The 19,455-nt window shown below is 35.5% G+C and overlaps 1 protein-coding gene across 4 annotated transcripts in view; it reads right to left on the minus strand.

Annotated features, from left to right (window-relative positions):
* The window catches only part of ADK (adenosine kinase), a 507,004-nt gene that overhangs the window by 430,096 nt on the left and 57,453 nt on the right, over nucleotides 1–19,455 (minus strand). For all 4 annotated transcript variants that reach the window (XM_036073060.2, XM_036073061.2, XM_036073057.2 and 1 more), the window contains exon 3: nucleotides 9,652–9,705. In XM_036073060.2, the coding sequence (XP_035928953.1) occupies nucleotides 9,652–9,705 (54 nt within the window). The remainder of the gene's footprint in view (nucleotides 1–9,651; nucleotides 9,706–19,455) is intronic.

A 19,455-nucleotide genomic window follows, 5' to 3' on the forward strand; every position in this document is an offset into this window, starting at 1 on the left:
CATCAATGGCTAATCTATACATACTCTTTGCGCAGGAGTTAATATTCTTATATTATGGAGAAGATCTAATCCTACCTTTGTTAAGTGACTCAGTAAAATAATTCTAAACAAGTTACTGAGTAACAATTTATAGTAGCCTAAAATAAAATCTCCAAAAGTACTAAGACTTTAAACTCCCCCCCCAAAAAACTATACCATAATGATGTTTTCAGGAGGCAGTAGAAATGTGATTAGCTTCCCCATCGTGATCCCCTAAAAATATACAGCATCTCTTTTCAAATATAAAGCATGAACCAAAGCAGCAGTTTATACTGTATACCATTCTTCTGAATGTATTTTTCTACCTTCCCTGGTTTAGAGACAGTAAATAATTTTGTTTCCTTTTAAAGTTGTCCTGCTGGGTTGCTAAGGATGAAACTGAGGAAGAGGCTGAAAATTATATCCAGAAAGAAAGGGCTTCCTGATGATGTTCCTGAAGCACTGAATTAACCAACCTTTACCTCCAGATTTATTGTGTTAAATAATAAAATTTTCCGTTTATAGATTAAGTCATTTTGTTTTGGGTATCTGTTACTTACATAACCAAAGGCACAAATAGTATAAACATCTCCCAACTTTGGAGAGAATTAGTTCTGGAAAAGTTTATGCTCTCATCTACCACATATTTTAAAAGAGAAAAAAATTCTAATTAAAATAACCTAAAATAGACATTTAAAAAAATTCTCTCAGAATCCAGACTAAGGGGGCAGTCACACAAATTATTCCAAACTTAATCACCAACACCAGCTGCCTACTAGAATTAGAGGTACTTATATACAAAGTCAATCCAAACGTTAGAGAAAAAACAGAAACTTGTTTGCTCTCTACTAAGGAAACTTAGGTTGATGATATTTAAGGAATAATGAGAGAAGCACTTAACTAAGGATTCTGATTTTCATAAGGAGCCTGCTGTTAAATTTGATTATATTCATGAAGACAAAACTTGGAAAACAAAACTGTTTCATTAATCATCAACCTTGTAGTAAAACCCAAACAACCAAAATTACTGTAAATAAACCCACTTAATGGTAAAATACACGAATAAACATATGAATTGAAAACATCATAGATACTCTGCAGACTAAAATAGTCTTTAAGTATTCACAAATATTTACTAAATTTCTACTAGGGGTCAGGCACTGAGGATACAAAGATGAACCTTGTGCTCAAAGTACTGAGTCTGAAGGAAGGTAAGCAAAAAATAAATAAAAGTAGAAGTAGTTATTCACATGCCAGGCATCATGGAATTCTCTATATGTATATTACTTAATCCCCACAATAATTGTATAAGGTTAAGTGTCATCATTCTCATAATTTAGGTGAAGAAATATTTTAAAGGAATAAGTAACTAACCCAAAGTCTCACAACTAGTCATTATCAAAACCAGGATTTTAATTCTGGTCTGCCTGATGGTTTGCACCAAACTAATCCCAGAGTACAGAAGAGTGTACAATAGAGAAAGCTACCAGAAAGAATTAATATCTGAGTTAAGCCTTAAAAGATGAGTAGGGGTGGGGCGCCTGGGTGGCTCAGTCAGTTAAGTAACCAACTCTTGGTTACTACTGGTTTCGGCTCAGGTCACGATCTCAGGGTCCTGGGATAAAGCCGAGAGTTGGGCTCTGCACTCAGCAGGGAGTCTGCTTGTGGATTCTCTTTCCCTCTGCCCCTCCCCTTGCTCGTGCCTGTTCTCTCTCTCTCTAATAAATAAATCTTTAAAAAAAATAAAAATGTTTTACACTATAGCCACTACTGATCCATATGACCAAGTGATTCCCAGAGTATAGTATGTGCACCACTGGTGATACTTGAGACAATTTTTTTTTTAAAGATTTTATTTATTTATTTGACAGAGAGACACAGCGAGAGAGGGAACACAAGCAGGGGGAGTGGGAGAGGGAGAAGCAGGCTTCCCGCTGAGCAGGGAGCCCGATGCGGGGCTCGATCCCAGGACCCTGGGATCATGACCTGAGCCGAAGGCAGACGCTTAACGACTGAGCCACCCAGGCGCCCCGAGACTATTTTTTTTTAATTTCCTATTTTGAAATAATTTCTAGCTTATCAAAAAAATGCAAAAATTGTACTAACTCCTGTATACTCATCACCTAAATTTACTTAACATTATAATACGGTTTGACTTATCTCTCACTATATATTACTATTATTACTCATAGTTATTGCTGAACCATTTGAGTACACTGCGGACATCAACACTCTTTACCCCCAAATATCTGTGTGTTATGTTCTAAAAATAAGACTACTGTCTTTCATAACCACAGTACATTTGTTAATTCAGGATATTTAACACTGCTACAGTACTATAATCTACAACCCGTACACAATTTTGCCAAGTGTTCCAACAATGTACTTTAAAATACCCCTCCTTCCCTCCCAGGATACAATGCAGGATCACGTATTACATTTACTTGTTACGTTTCTTTGATTTCTCTCAATCTAGAAAAGTTTCTCAGTCTTTATCTTTCACAACAGTGACTCTTTTCAAGAATAAAGGCCAGCTGTTTTGTTGAATTTGGGTCTGATGTCTACCTCACAATCAGATTCATGCATTTTTGTAGGCACTACACATGTGATATTCTGTCTTTCTCTGTGCATCGCATCAGGAAGCACATGATGTCAACTAGTACTCAAGACAATACTGAGGGGCAAACATTTTTTCTTTTAATAGTTCTATAATCAAATGTATAAAACTCATAATTTCACGAGTATTAACAAGATGAGGCTAATTTTTTAAGTTAACATTAAGAAAACTTTAAGTAATACAGTTAACATTGGAAAGCACTACTACTATACATGTGACACGTAAGTTAAACCAAATTCAAAATGACCTGGACTTAAAAGTAGCCAATAATAATATAAAGAAGTTCACTCCAGATTTCTTCCAAAGACTAATGGGAGATGGGTTAGTTATCTTTAAAGACTGAAAAGGTAACTGTTTAGAAGATAAAAACTAGGGGCATCTGGGTGGCTCGGTCAGTCACTTGAGCATCTGACTCTTGGTTTCGGCTCAGGTCATGATCTCAGGGACTCCGTCCCTCCTCGGCTCTGCGCTGAAGTTCAGCACAGAGTGGGCTTGAGATTCTGTCCCCCTCACTCTCCCTCACCCTCTACTCCTCCTACCCCCTTGTTCTCTCTCAGAAAGAAACAAAACACACAAACTCTAATAACCCCCAGGAAAATATTTACATATTGATCCAAAGTTTTTACTGACAAAAAAACATTATTACTATTTCAAGGACGTAATATATGCTTTAAAGATAACAAAGGATGGATTTGTTATATTAATAAAACTAGTTCAATTCTATTCTTTTATTTTCTTTTATTTTTTTTTAAAGATTTTATTTATTTGACAGAGAGAGACACAGCGAAAGAGGGAACACAAGCAGGAGGAGTGGGAGTGGGAGAGGGAGAAGCAGGCTTCCCGCTGAGCAGGGAGCCTGATGCAAGACTCTATCCCAGGACCCTGGGATCATGACCTAAGCCAAAGGCAGATGTTTAACGACTGGGCCACCCAGGTGCCCCAATTCTATTCTTTTAAATAATATCTGAGGTGGGCGCCTGGGTGGCTCAGTTGGTTAAGCGACTGCCTTCGGCTCAGGTCATGATCCTGGAGTTCCGGGATCGAGTGCCGCATCGGGCTCCCTGCTCAGCAGGGAGTCTGCTTCTCCCTCTCCCGCTCCCCCCTCTTGTGCTCTCTCTCTCTCTCACTCTCTCTCTCAAATAAATAAATAAAATCTTTGAAAAAATAAAAAAATAAAAAATAAATAAATAATATCTGAGGGGCGCCTGGGTGGCTCAGATGGTTAAGCATCTGCCTTCGGCTCAGGTCATGATCCCAGGGTTCTGGGATCGAGCCCCACATCGGGCTCCCTGCTCGGCGGGAAGCCTGCTTCTCCCTCTCCCACTGCTCCTGCTTGTGTTCTTGCTCTATCTCTCTCTCTTTGTCAAAATAAATTAAAAAAAAAACGATTTTAAATAATATCTGATCTAAATTCAGTCAAGGTCAACAAATATAAAAATGAATAAAATGAATTTCTTTGTGCCACCATAATGCATGCCTGTGTTTGCGTAAACATTACACTTTAACAGAATAATAAATATGTTTAGTATTAATGAAAGGTTCAAAGATAATTATCCTACAGAATTGTTTAAAAACTTATTCATGCAAGATCTTAACAACGACATTCAGTCCTACTTAGTAAGTAAAATAGTTAAATTTTTTTTTACATTTGTATTTTTTATTATGTTCATATAGTTAAATTTTTATAAATTCAAAGAGCACATATACTTTAGTGCTTTCCTATCTTCATTACTTATATTTTAGTCCCTAGTTATGGTTGATGTCAGTTTGCCCATTTTTCTAAATTCCATTTTGGAAGCCAATCATATTGCCTCTGCCCGCATTCTAGAATGGAAAGTATCTTTGAAAAAGTAATTATACAATTTAATATTTAAATATAAAATAGTTTGGGAAACAAAGGAGAAAAAGCAGTGGCAGAAGAAATATACACACTCTTGCAAAGGGAAATCAGTAATAGGATTTGTTAACAAAGAATTTTCTTTGCAAGAGCATAAATTTACAGAAATTATATATGTGAAAGGTATTTCCTACATTTCTTGTTGAATTTCGGGATCCTACTAAGTTATCTCTCTTTGCTCTTTCTACCAAGCAGAAATTTTGTCTCTTTTCAACAAGACCAAAAAAAAAAAAAAAAATCCTTCAATGAACATTTTCTCACCCAATTCAACACTGAGAAACTAAAAATCCATAAATTCAAAATTCAAACTCCAAAACAATTTTTTTTTCCAAATCTTCCATTAGACTTTTTTCTAATCTCCTGTCTAACCTAACACAGAGCTACAGACCTAGAACTTGCAAGTATTTCTGGCTTTCCCAAACAAAAAAGCATAAAAGTTGTAGGAACGTTTGAGGAAGGTGGTTTCATTTCGCATGTACTATTAAAATTCAATATATACGAGGTGAGACATTTTTATAAAAGTAATATTTTAACAAGAAAAACACTTGGAATTATTAGGATATAAAGTAAAATTTTACAAGAAAAATTTAAAATCTATTCTAAATGTTTCAATCATTTTGCTAAATAATCGAACAAGTCAAGTTGCAATCATAATGAAGTTCCACAGAGGGAGCTAGCATCACTAAGAATCAAGTTACAGTACACTGAACTTCAAGAAATGACCTAGTCATTTAGAAATATCAGATTTCCATTCATCAACATGAACTCAGATTATCTAAGATTTTACCTTAGACATTAACAACCCCCCAAAATACAGTATTACCTACAAATTATGGCATATTTATACTAAACCATATTAAAACTTATGAAATATAATATCCATCACAAGTACCTTTAAATACTTTGTGAAGTAGGTATGTTCATTTTAAATATTATTTCTCCCAAAAGAGTAAATATTATTTCTCCTAAGTCACTGAATTTAGCAAGGTACAAAGCAATAAAATAGACCTGAAATCAAATCACAGTCTATCCTTTTCTACTATAAGACAAGTTATGGAATTGTTCCAAGCCTGTTTCCTGGGAATGATTATAATATTTACATTCTAGGATTGCTGTGAGGATTAAATTAAAGCACAAAAGTAACTGAAATAAGGCCCTCTTTTCCTTGTTTTTTAATACATAAGTGTTATTTAATCATTCATACTTTCCCAAAATAAATCAGTTAAGTATAGTTAGTAAAGAAAATGTTTTCAAGGACAAAGGATCGATGAACTACACTTAGACTAAAATGCTCTGGATAAAGTTTCAGGGAACACCTCACCCTTCCACCCAAAACATCAGAGATAGAGAACAAAATAATAATAATAATAATAATAATAATAATAATAATAAATTTTAAACAACAAAGAGAGAACAAAGAAGTCCATTAGCACTTTCTGCCTAAAGAATTTCAGGCTAGAAACTCAGAAACTATACAATGGGATTATTGAATAGACTAAAAGAAAAGTAGCTAATTAAAAAAATCATTTGCTTAATGAATAATAATAAAATAGCAAAGCACTAAGCTAATCCCACCATGATATTTGAGAGGCAGCTACTCCAAGAGCAGAAGCCAGTTCGAGTTTTCATAAACATCACACTCACAAAAACTTACATCACACAAGTAACTTTATATAACCTTTTCATAGTTCAAAAACTTTTTTACATATATAATTTCACCTAATTCTCATTTAACGTATTAAGACAAACATGGAATTATCACCATTTCACAAATAAAGACATTAAATTCAGAAAACTAAATGATTAATCCAAGTGTGGTAAATTTTATACTGTGTCAACCAGAACTGTATTTCCCAGCATTTCCTTCTCTGTATGGTTTCAGATTAGGATTAACCACAAAAAAAAAAAAAAATTTGTGTACAATCTGGGGGGTACGAGTGAAGCAGCAGCTATTTTATTCTAGTTATTGGTTACAGGTAGTGAAAGAGAAGTCATTGAGTCTTGATAAAGCTACTGAGTTCTTTATAATCAGTTACTGAGTCTTGCAATTTTTTAATAAATAAATTTTTTAATAAATAAATAAAATACACATAAAGTACAAAGAAGAAAATAAAACTCATCCATAATGCAGTCACCCAAAAGTCTACTATTCTGTAATTTCATTCTAGGACATGTATAAGCAAGCTTTTTCACCTACTTAATCATGATATTAAATCTTTTCCTAAAAACATTTTAATAACTGCATAATATTCCACAGAGTTACTTTAATTGCACAGGAAAAATAATATCATTTAAGACTAACCCAGTTGTACAGTAGCTCCCATTTTAAAATGGCTGGCAAAATTTGTGTTTTCTGTAAAATGTGTATATATTAAATGTTAAGACACAAGTCACGTGGCCACTGATAAGGTTCTAGACCCCTTTCCACCACCTTTTTAATTGAAATAAGTAAAGCAAAGAGTAACCCAGAGAATGTAATTTTTTATTGCTTTTTAAGCAGTGATAACTGAAAAGGTCTAATAATCTAAATGCATTTTTCTTGTCATAACACTATATACAATTTTCTTTTCCAAAGCAATTTAATGTAAAATTTGAGCTATTAACCTACCATAAGACTACATACCCTGAAGAGATTTTCTAATAATTATTGCAAGTTTACATTAAATATCTACCTTTCCCTCCCTGTCTCTGGTGTGACCAATGATACCCATTTCGAACACAGCTAGCAAAGACCAGTGACAATACTCATTTTCCTCAGAGTGAACGTTAACACACGGCCAAAAAGAGTAACTCCAATATAATCTTAGTGATAGATGTTAATTTATAAAATAATTACTATATAGCATATTCAAAGAGGAATAGAAATCTGCAAGAAGAATGATAAGAACAGGTATGTAACAATCAAATCCAGAAGATGTTCCAAGTAGCCTGAAAAAAAAGAAAGAAAATCCTGGAAAAGGACATGTTATTCACACTGAACCAATATGTTTTATACTTGATACTGTTAATGAGACAAGACTGCACTATCTGAGGTCTTTTTTTTTTTAAGATTGTACTTATTTGAGAGAGAGAGCGAGCGAGAGAGCGAGCATGAGCACACACATAAGCAGGTGGGAGTGGCAGAGGGAGAAAGAGAAACAGACTCCCTACTGAACAGGGAGCCCGAAGGATGACGCAGGACTTCATCCCAGGACCCTGGGATCATGACGAGAGCAGAAGGCAGTCATTTAACAGACTGAGCCACCCAGGCACCCCAATCCCTTGAGTTTTTAATTAGAATTCAATAATACTTTTTTTTGGAATTAATTAATACTTTAACAGGAACTTATATCAGTCACTACCCTCATTGATTATACTTGGCAGTAAAGAAAGAAACTGAATAAAATTTCTTGACAATATACTTGACAAACCACTATGGAGATTATAATCAAATGAGGATAGAACAAAATATGAAAACTGAAAAGCTAGCATAACAATGGGATATATCAACTGTAAGAACTTGAAGAAATCATCTCCCTACACATGGGTCCTACCATTTTAAGATTAACACTTATTACAATGTCTTCAATATGAAAGAAGAAATAAAATAATTTGGAAAAGGTTTTTAAAAAGTTTAAATAGTATTTTTAAAAATCATTATATAACCTTGAGAAAAAAATATTTTGTTATGTGGACTTTTTATGTGAGTATAGTTGACACACAATGTTACATTAGTTTCAGCTGTACAACATAGTGATACAACACCTTTATATGTTTTTCTTTTTTTTTTTAAAGATTTTTTATTCATTTATTTGACAGAGAGAGACACAGCGAGAGAGAGGGAACACAAGCAGGGGGAGTGGGAGAGGGAGAAGCAGGCTTCCCACGGAGCAGGAAGCCCGATGTGGGGCTCGATCCCAGGACCCTGGGATCACGACCTGAGCTGAAGGCAGGACGCTTAACGACTGAGCCACCCAGGCGCCCCTATATGTTTTTCTATTCTCATCACAAGTGTAGCTACCATCTCTCACCACACAATGGTATTACAATATCATTGACTATATTCCCTATGCTGTGCCTAAAAATAATAGTCTTGAAGGACTCTAGCAAAAAAAGAAGTTATTCTCCATACAGATGTATACAAATTGAAGACTGTATTAAACTAAACCATAAGGGACCTGAGTTCAATGTTAAAATATCTTTAACATTAGGGAGTGTCAAACATTAAGGAAATCCCCAAGCAAGCATGTGAAATTCACCAATATATTTATTAATTGGATAGAACCTTAAGTATTATCAAGAATAAGTGTGATCCAACGTGAAGGTGTATAGCCAGCCACACGTTCCTCAAATTCTTAATTCTACAGTATTATCTGACCTTAGGTGTTTGCAAAATAATTCAGGTCATCAGAACTTTCTTACTGTACAATAGGAAAAAGAAAGTAGACTAACTAGAAAATAGAAGCATATAAATTCGTTTTTAGCTGTCCTCTTTGGACATTGTCATGATACTGAAAAGATTAAGATGAATTTTTAAAATTCCCAAACCTGTCATTTTTAAATAAACCTCAAAGTTCCTATGAAGTAATAATCTTTTAAATACTACAACAGAGCAGAAATACAGCCATGGAGGGATCCCGGAATCATATGTTCAAGTTATTTTTATCTGAAAGAACCCTAAGAACATTAAAATTTTTAAAAGGAACAAAATTTTGTTCATATTTCAAACTTCATATTTAAAGTGTTTTGCCTAATGCCAATCAATACTAGGCATTTACCTTTTCATAAAGAAACAAAATTATATTTTGCCATCTTAAGCATGAGGGTGAGGAAGTCAACTGAGTAAAAGCCAAAATTAACAACAATTTAATATTTTATCTGGGGTGAGATCATGAAATTACATATTTCCCAATATGCCCTTAGTCTAGATGATGGAATACAATACTACATGTTTTAACGTGCATGCAGGAAAAACTATTTCCCATGTTAACTGTTTGTAAGGTAAATTATCCTAATCTTACTAGAATCAAGGTCATAGTGTTAATTACATCTTTATATTTTATATAATTTTAAAAATCAGATTGTTTACATACATCTCCATAGAGTAAACTATGTACCACCTAGGGTTTAATGTACTTACAATTCTTTGTGTTTGTCTTCAGCCAAGATTTGGTCATTTGGCTTAAGAGAATACCTGTAACACAGAAAACAAAAAAATACTGGTCATATAAACATAGAAATACATTTGCCTCATGGACATCTCACTATGGTTATCAATCAACATACAGTCAGTTAACCCCTATCAAACAAGCACTACCACAGTGTTACAAGTCTCTGTCTTCACTGATAAAACATTAATGCCTAAGTTTTTTGTTGTTCTATTAATCACTTCCACAGACACCTTCCAAAGAACTGAAGTAGGATCAACCTGACCTTCGAAAACACAAGGTATCTTTAGTAGTCTTCTGTAGTGAATAATCTGCGGTGTTACATTCATCCAGCAGTTCAAAATTCAAGAAACTACCACAATAAGTATGTAAGAGTTCACAAAACAATACGCAGTTATTTATTTATTAAATACATAGTAAAAACCTGTGTACCACACTATGTCCTAGGTAGTATGACATAGAAGTTTTGGAGTTCCTTGACTAAACCATTTATTAGCTTAATGACCACAGGCAATTATTTCATTTAAGTCTCACCTTCCCTGTCTATAAAACAGAGGTTGCGGGGCGCCTGGGTGGCTCAGTCGGTTAAGTGGCTGCCTTCGGCTCAGGTCATGATCCCGGGGTCCTGGGATCGAGCCCCGCATCGGGCTCCCTGCTCAGTGGAGAGTCTGCTTCTCCCTCTCCCTCTGCCTGCCTCTCTGCCTACTTGTGCTCTCTATCTCTCTGTCAAATAAATAAATAAAATCTTTAAAAAAAAAAAAAAAAAAGAGGTTGCTATAAATATTAGAACAGGTATCTTCCAATTTACCATACATTTGTCATGCTAAAGGTAAACAGATTTCTGAGGAGTACACAGAAAAAAAATAAACAACAAATGGCAATTCCCGAGTCTTCAATTTCCACTTGTATTCAACGCTTTCCTAAAAACTAAGCTGCCTGACAATGGGTCAGAGGTCCAAGTGGAAACATGCAGATTCTCCTCTCTTGCCTCTCCTCTCACAAGTACCTTTACCCACTCTAAAAAAAGAATGGCATCTTGAATACAACTGTACTGCAATGGCTGGGGTATATAAAAAGCTCTTAAGTGCTAAACAAGAAATGAATGGTTCATAATATTTTTGTCTGCAAAGCCTCTTTAAGTGAAGTACCATAAACTGACTACAGGGATTACTGTTTGATACATTATTTCTGTAGAGAATGAAGCTACAAATTATAAATGGGAAACCGTGTGTCAGAGGATGCTCTATTTTCAGATACATTATGGAATGGGGCACAAGTTGATTACACTTTTCTTTAAAAAGTTTACCTTTTCCAACCCAGGTACATGATCAAAGAATGCATTCGTTGTCAGGAAGAGTCCTATGAAGCAAAGCTACGAGAGTTTCCAATAAAAAACATGAGAGTGTCAACTTATTCCCTCCAAGCAACAAATTTAAAACAAGGTTCCTTGTCTCTCTCTTTTTTTTTTTTAAGATTATTTTTTATTTGACAGAGAGAGACACAGTGGGAGAGGGTCACAAGCAGGGGGAGTGGGAGAGGGAGAAGCAGGCTTCCCGCTGAGCAGGGAGCCCGATGCAGGGCTCAATCCCAGGACCCTGGGATCATGACCTGAACCAAAGGCAGACGCTTAACGACTGAGCCACCCAGGCGCCCCGGTTCCTTGTCTCTCATTTATCTACTGAGGATTAAATATCAGAACGTGGTTGTCACAGAAACACAAGTCAAATCATTTATGTGAACTGAAAAATGAAGACAGACTTTTTTTTATCATGAAAGTAAATCTGATTTGTTTGACAATGCAGAACAATTTTACCAATGATTCCAAGGCAGACAATGGTCTTCAACTGAATGAATGATTTTGACTAACACATGTTTGAGGCACTCAAAACATTTTCTCAAGAAAAATCCTTTTGACATAGGTACATTGAAATCAACAATATTTAACTTTCCCTAGCATCTCCTAAAATGTTTAGGTAAACATATGCCTATAAGTAAAACACTAACAGATACAATTACTAGCTATTTAGGAAACCTTACTAAAGGCTTTTTTGGTGTATTTCCTAGAAATGCATGTCTCTAATGGCTCTAATGACTGGAAAGTCAGGTGGTTTCTAATTCTTTGCTTCTAACAACACTGAAAAAGGACCTAATAAAATAATCAGCTGATAAGCAAATAAAAATACTTTTTGATGATAGATAATTTGATAATAGAGAAGCTCAAACAATTGAGTGATACAGCTGAACTAAAACTGCTCAATTACCATCCAATTAATTATGTGAACACACCTCTCAGCACTTCCACCTGTCAGGGAGCAAGAAGAATTCTTCATCCCTTTCTTAGGGAACAAGAACTCCTGTCCCCTTCAAGGTCCTTCTAGCTGGATTAAGAATCAAATTGACAGATTAACAGGAGAAAATCAAGTTTAATAGGCGTACACATGGGGAATCCACATAGACATGGAAATCCCAAAGACAATCAAACAAAATGAGGTATATGTATCACTCTGAAATAAGGAGAAGGGGGTAGGGGCCTGGGATTTCAAGGAAAGGAATGCACTTTACAAGGCGATAAGAGATGTTTGGGGCGGGGCACCTGGCTGGCTCAGTTGGTTAAGCATCTGACTCTTGATTTCGTTTCATGACCTCAGCATGGTGAGATGGAGGGCTCCCCGCTGAGCATGGAGCCTGCTTAGGTTTCTCTCTCTCTCCTTCTCCCTCTGCCCCTCCCTGATCTCCCTTTCTCTCTCTCTCTCTCTCTCTGTCTCTCTCTCTCCCTCCATCTCTATTAAAAAAAAAAAAATGTGTGGTAATTAGATGTTTGCCCTATCATATAAATGTGTCGCTCAGATATAATTTATCGCTGTTAACAACCTTATTCTGGGAAAGATCCCCAATTTAGATGCTTCTGTGCGGTTAAGGGAGGGACAATAGTTTCTCATGAGCCCACAGGGTCTCAAGTGCCTTCAACTCAAAATAATCCACATGTTGAAGTGGCACATTCTGAGGGGGTGCCTATCCTGAACCTCTTCACATTTCTAAAAGAAAAAAAGGGAAATAAAAATGATGCTGAGCAACACTGAGTATTATTATCCAAGAAAAGTTGAACTAAATGAAAAAAACTAGATTAGTTTCACCCACCTCATTAAAAGATGCATTTCCAATAAAATGTTTTCTTGTTTAATAATTATTTAACAAAATTTTAATACATTTATGTTGTTTTACTAAGTATATGTTATTTACTAAGTATATGTTAATTATAATTTAATGACTAGGAGATATTTTAAAATTCAGTTTATATTCATAATATATGCATAGCATATTATATAAAAAGATAATTCATGCACAAATACATTACATAAGGATAAAATCTGGTGGTAAAAAGTGTAACAGAAATGCAGATTTAAACAGAGAAAGAAATATGAAATTTTTCAGTAGTAAGAGCTTGTTTGTATCTTTTTATAAATGGATGACGGTAAAAAAATTTTTTTTAAATAAATGAATGATGGTCGGTATCAAACCCCTACAGTATTTAGAGTCCACTAAAAGAATGTTTATCAGTTTTATTTAACATTACAATAAAAAAAAATCATAAATATTAACCTAATGAGTGAGGAAGTTTAAGTTTGAAACCAGTGGATTTGACGATATCTGTCTTAGCAAAGTGTTTTGGACATACACAATAGCAACTCAATCAATGTTACTTTCCCTCTCCAGTTGGCTAGTGATAGAGAATAACAAACATTTCTTGCACTTAAGGACCTCGAGATTTGGTAAGTGAATCAGAATAAAAATAACTGCTTGTGGTATGATAAGGTTACAATAAAGTGAAGCACAATGTACAGTGTTCAAACAAAACATTGAGTGACAAGTCTCCTTCCTAAGAGAATCAAAAAAGGGACAGCTTTTACCTGTTCCCCAACTTTCTCTTCCTTCCCCAATTCATCTCTTTTCTCTGTTCCTTTCCCATTAAAACAAAACAAAATAACACAAACAAAATACCCTTCCTTTTAAAAGTCTCAGGATGGGGGCGCCTGGGTGGCTCAGTTGGTTAAGCGACTGCCTTCGGCTCAGGTCATGATCCTGGAGTCCCTGGATCGAGTCCCGCATCGGGCTCCCTGCTCGGCAGGGAGCCTGCTTCTCCCTCTGACCCTCCCCCATCTCATGTGCTCTCTCTCTCTCATTCTCTCTGTCTCAAATAAATAAATAAAATCTTTAAAAAAAATAAATAAATAAATAAAAGTCTCAGGATGGGAATGGTGAAGGAAGCCAGAAAAAATAAAAAGGTCCACATAGGCAAGAAGCAAGCAAGGAAGGATAGCCTGATTTTTATCAGATCACCAAAAGGGAAATTTTACTCTCCTAATTCACAGAGTACCTCTCCAGATCCTCAAGAATAAATGTGCAAGATCCATTTTGAACTATTCTCCAAGCAAATTAGTTCCCTAATCCCAAACTCCAAAGCGGTTACTCTTCCCATAGCATCTCTTTCTCTCATCTGATTTCCCCCTACCCCAAACCAGGCAACTTTTCATCATATCTCAATAACTTTCATTTTTCTTCATCTTTGCTGGGTTTTTTTTTAAATCAATTTAATCTTCCTTATCTCTTCCTTGACTCTTGCACACTGCATTTTAGGAAACTGGGCCATACATAAATATCCAAAGTTAGCCAAAATGCAAGGTTTGGGGAAAACAGTACCCAATACTATCCTCACTTCTGACACCAACTGCAAGTTCAGGAGGTTTCCAAAACCACCCTTTGATTCAGTAATTCATTAGAAGGACTTACAGAACTCACTGAAAACTATTATACGCCTGGTTACAGATTACAAGGAAAGGATACAGGTCAAAGTCCAAGGGAAGAGCCCTACGGAGCAGTGTCTGGGAGGGTTCCAAATGCAAAGCCTGTTCTGGCATCAGTATTGACAATACAGCACATGGTAGATATGTGACAATGTAGTATGCAGGATTGCCAACAAGGGAAGTTCGCCCAAGCTTCAGCATCCAGATTTTTTATTGGGGCTTCATTACGAAGGCATGATTGATCAACTAACTGCCCAAGTGGTTTAACTTCAGTCTCCGGGTCAACCGATATCAGATAACCCAAAGCCTAACCCTAATCATGTAACTGGCCACTCTTTGGGTGTAGCCAGCCCTTATCCTAAACAAAACGACACTTCCATCAGGTATGGTGTAGATTACCTCCCAGAAATCAAGGGCAAAGTCCAGACATCTCTTTGGACAAGGCTGAAATCTTTACTACACATATGCTTATGTTTATTTATTCACATATGTCCATAAATACACTGACGTGTATGTATGTGTATTTCTTTATTCATAAACTTCTATCTAGATCTACTTTTTTCATAGAACCTTCCCTTATTAATACTCACTTTACCCAATTTCAGTTGGTTAATAACTATATGAAATGCCACTAGATTAACCTATAGTTATTATTTCTCTGCCTAAAAGAATAGTATTCTAACTTTTAAAATGGAGCATTGATTTAGTTTGCAAATTAAAAAAAAGGCACTAGTAGAGAGAGGTGATTTGTTCCTCCATGCAATTTAAATACATTTCCAAAGCTCATAAACTATAACCGAACTCTTTACTTATATAGATGGTTATTCATAAGGGAATAAAAACTTCATTTATTTTTTTTTAAAGATTTTGTTTATTTATTTGACAGAGAGAGAAAGACAGCAAGAGAGGGAACACAAGCAGGGGGAGTGGGAGAGGGAGAAGCAGGCCTCCTGCTGAGCAGGGAGCCTGATGCGGGGCTCGATCCCAGGACCCTGGGATCATGACCCGAGCCAAAGGCAGACGCTTAACAACTGAGCCACCCAGGCGCCCCTAAAAACTTTATTTTAAGGTGTTTACAAAACACCTTAAAAATGTACACAAAGAAATAGTACACACCCATAATTGTAAAAATTATGTTTTAACTAAGAAACACCTCAGATTTATTTTGAAAGTAAGTATAAATTATAAATGTAAAGGTAAATATATCATCAGGACCATAACCCCTACTAAAAAAGTAAAGCTATTTCTCACTGAAATGTACAGTTGAATGTTTATTTACATGTGGAATTATAATTACATGTAGTTCTCATTTTCATTTAGTATGTCCTGTTCTGCCAATCTAACTGCTGTTGACAGAAGATATAGTGTTTTTAATCTATCACATTTAACTTACTCTCTAAACGTTCAGTTTTATATTTTTTTAAGTAGGCTCCAAGCTCAATGTGGGGCTTGAACTCACAACCCTGAGATCAAGAGTCACATGCTCTACCTACTGAGCCAGCCAGGTGCCCCTCAATGTTTTAAATTAGTAAACGTCAAGGGGAAAATTCAACGTAGTAGGAATTCGAAAGTAGAGAGCCAGACCTCAACTTTCTACCCAAATGATAGTAAGTACAGCCTATTCTTTAGTTGGGTTTTGTTTCCTAAAGACATGATTAGATAGATGTTCTGCTTTTATATGCATTTCTTAAATTCAAACATAAACATGGCCCCTAAAAAGCCAGAGACTGCAAAATGGTATAGTGGCAGTTCTCAATCTTTTTTCTGCCTAAATTTACCAGAGGATAAAGACAAGCACTTACTCCAATCAGCAAAAGATAAGGAAGCTGGGGAGAATACAGGGAAGGCCTTCTTTATCTGCCTCTAGCCTCCACAGACAACATCTGAGTGAAAGAACAGACTAAAAGTCTAATAAGGCCTGTGTTACTGTCCTGATTCTGCCATTAATTAGCTTTTTGAAGTGGGCAAGCCATTTAATTTCTCTAGGAAGGACGAAACTACCTATGCCACAGGGTTGCTATGTGGATCAAATAAGATAATACACGAAGTGTTCAAGTGCCAGCACATGAACATGGAACAAATACTCACCTCTCCCCCCTTCCTTGTAATGCTTCCACCTCTGTAAAATGACTAATTCAATTAGCTCAAATAGGAAGGGAAGGAAGTTTAAGTGTTCACATGTTTTGAAACAAATGCGTAACTACAAATTTCCATCAAGAAAACATCAGAGTGTTGTGTACAAGTATGTCAATGAGAGCAGTATTTATGGAAAAGTAAAATTGTAAGCAAATACTACAGAAATTAGATTTATAATCAGTAAATTATAGCACGATGGGGAAATGGTTCAAGATTAAGTTTAAAAAAAAAAAGAAAAATGGCAATATACTCCCAAAATATTATATACGTTACAGATTATTTTTATTCTCTTTGTGCTTTTTTGAAATGTAAATAATAAGCAAATTACTTTTAAAATTAGAAAAAATACATTAAAAACAAATACATATAGCACTTAAGAATGTGGTCATAATATTCATCTGGATGTAATTTTCACTTTAATTTTTCAACCAATGAACATTTAAGCCTCCAAAGATTAGTTCAAAACTTTTCTTGTATAAAGTTTTTAAAATAAATTTGATTTAAATATTTTTATTGTATAAATATGGATAGCAACAGGTGACAAGTGGATAGGAAGAAAGAGAGAAGGAAGGAAAAGAGGAAGAGGAAAAGGAGAGAAATAAGGGAAGAGGGGAAGAAGTAGGAGAGGAGGAGGAGGATTAATTTCCTTCATCCCTGTCTGAGCTGCTAAAGGAAGACACACTTGAAGCAAAAAAGAATAAAATCCAGTAATGGCATTCCCACCATCGGTAACGGGAAAATGGCACTGTTACTTAGGTTTATAATTAAATATCAGAACACATAAATAAAATGTATTAGTACATGATAGATAACCATTAAGATATGCTAGAACAGCAGCAGTGTGCAACTAACAGTAATAAAGGTTGGGCCTTGAGACTGAAATAATCATTATTTACTCAAATGTGCTTTCCTTGAAGATTAGCATAACATAAAATTTCAGACCTAGGAAGGTCCTTGAAGATACTGTGAAGTCCAGAAACAGCCCAGTCATAAATGAAATGGCAAACCCAGCGTCACACAAAGAGTTAATGCCAAGCTAAGACTTGCTACATAGCAGGATGACAATAAAATATTCCATAAATACTTGCAACTAAGATTGCCCTCTGAGAACTAAACAAGTAAAATTTCAAGAAATCTATAAATATTACCATATGGTCCATAGAATCCTAATAGTAGCATGCAAAGTTTTATAGAATTAGCAGATTCAATCAGATAGACAGTATGGGTGTGGCAAGATTTTAAACAACATGTTTAATTAGTCCTAGCAATTAAAAAGTAAACATATCAAAATATATTCAAAAGGAAAAAAAGGGGAGGCCAAAAGTGTTAATCACCACAGCACTGTTTCAGACTACGGCTGAAATTTAAGAGGCTTACAAAGAAACAGATTAAAGGGTAAACCACAGGGTTAGAATGAAAATAATAGCAAAAAGTTACAAGGTTTATGAAAATAATATTTTAAATTCTCATTAGTAAACTAAATGAGAATTATAACTCAATTACAGAAGGCTGAAGAAACAGAGTTAAACCAGATTTACACTTAAACAGAACTATGCTCTTTGTATTAAATTTTTTTCTTATGTTTTTATTTTTAAAAATAATTGATAGGGGCGCCTGGGTAGCTCAGTCGTTAGGCGTCGCCTTCGGCTCAGGTCATAATCCCAGGGTCCTGGGATCGAGCCCCGCATCCGACTCCCTGCTCAGCGGGAAGCCTGCTTCTCCTTCTCCCACTCCCCCTGCTTGTGTTTCCTCTCTCACTGTGTCTCTCTCTGTCAAATAAATAAATAAAATCTGGGCGCCTGGGTGGCTCAGTTGGTTAAGCAACTGCCTTCAGCTCAGGTCATGATCCTGGAATCCCAGGATCGAGTCCCACATCGGGCTCCCTGCTCAGTGGGGAGTCTGCTTCTCCCTCTGACCCTCTCCCCTCTCATGTTCTCTCTCACTCTCTCTCAAATAAATAAATAAAATCTTTAAAAAATAATAATAATAAATAAAATCTTTTTTTTTTTTAATGTTTTATTTATTTATTCATGAGAGTCAGAGAGAGAGAGAGAGAGAGGCAGAGGCAGAGGAAGAAGCAGGCTCCCCGCCCAGCAGGGAGCCCGATGCAGGACTCCATCCCAGGACCCTGGGATCATGACCTGAGCTGAAGGCAGACGCCCAACCATCTGAGCCACCCAGGCGCCCCAAATAAAATCTTAAAAAAAAAAAAAAAAGAACAAAGTGTAGGGACTTGCCCTACCAAACATCAAGATTTATTATAAAGCTGTAGTAACAAAATAAAGACAGAGCTGCATTAGTTCAAGGACAAACAGACAAGCGGAAAAAGAATTGGGATAAATAAAATAGATAAATAAAAATTGGCATTGCAGATCAGTGGGTAAAGAACGGACTATCCACAATACAGTGATATAACAGTTGATTTCCCTTAAGAGGAAAAAAAATATATAACTGGATCCCTAATTTACATCATAAACAAAAAATCAATTCAAGTCAATTGAAGACCTAAATATACAAATCAATGTTAAAACTTCTACAAGAAAATATTTCAAAATAGCTTTATAAAGAAATAACTACAAAAGTGTCAGAGCATTTCATAATTAGTTTTAAAGCAAAAGAATTACAGCTTTTAACCTTACATATAGAGTATCACTTGACACTCCAAATATTGTTTTACTTCAAACCTAATATACATTCATTTATTGAAATAATTCATCTTGATTTATACAAATAATCCAGTTGTAAACTTCTGGTATTGAATAATCAGCACTGAAATTTACAACCAACTATTACGACCTTGAGTATTTTTGGAGTGAATATTAAGTAATGTCTTTCATT

Source organism: Halichoerus grypus, chromosome 7, assembly GCF_964656455.1.
Source record: "Halichoerus grypus chromosome 7, mHalGry1.hap1.1, whole genome shotgun sequence".
Taxonomy (NCBI): Eukaryota; Metazoa; Chordata; class Mammalia; order Carnivora; family Phocidae; genus Halichoerus; species Halichoerus grypus.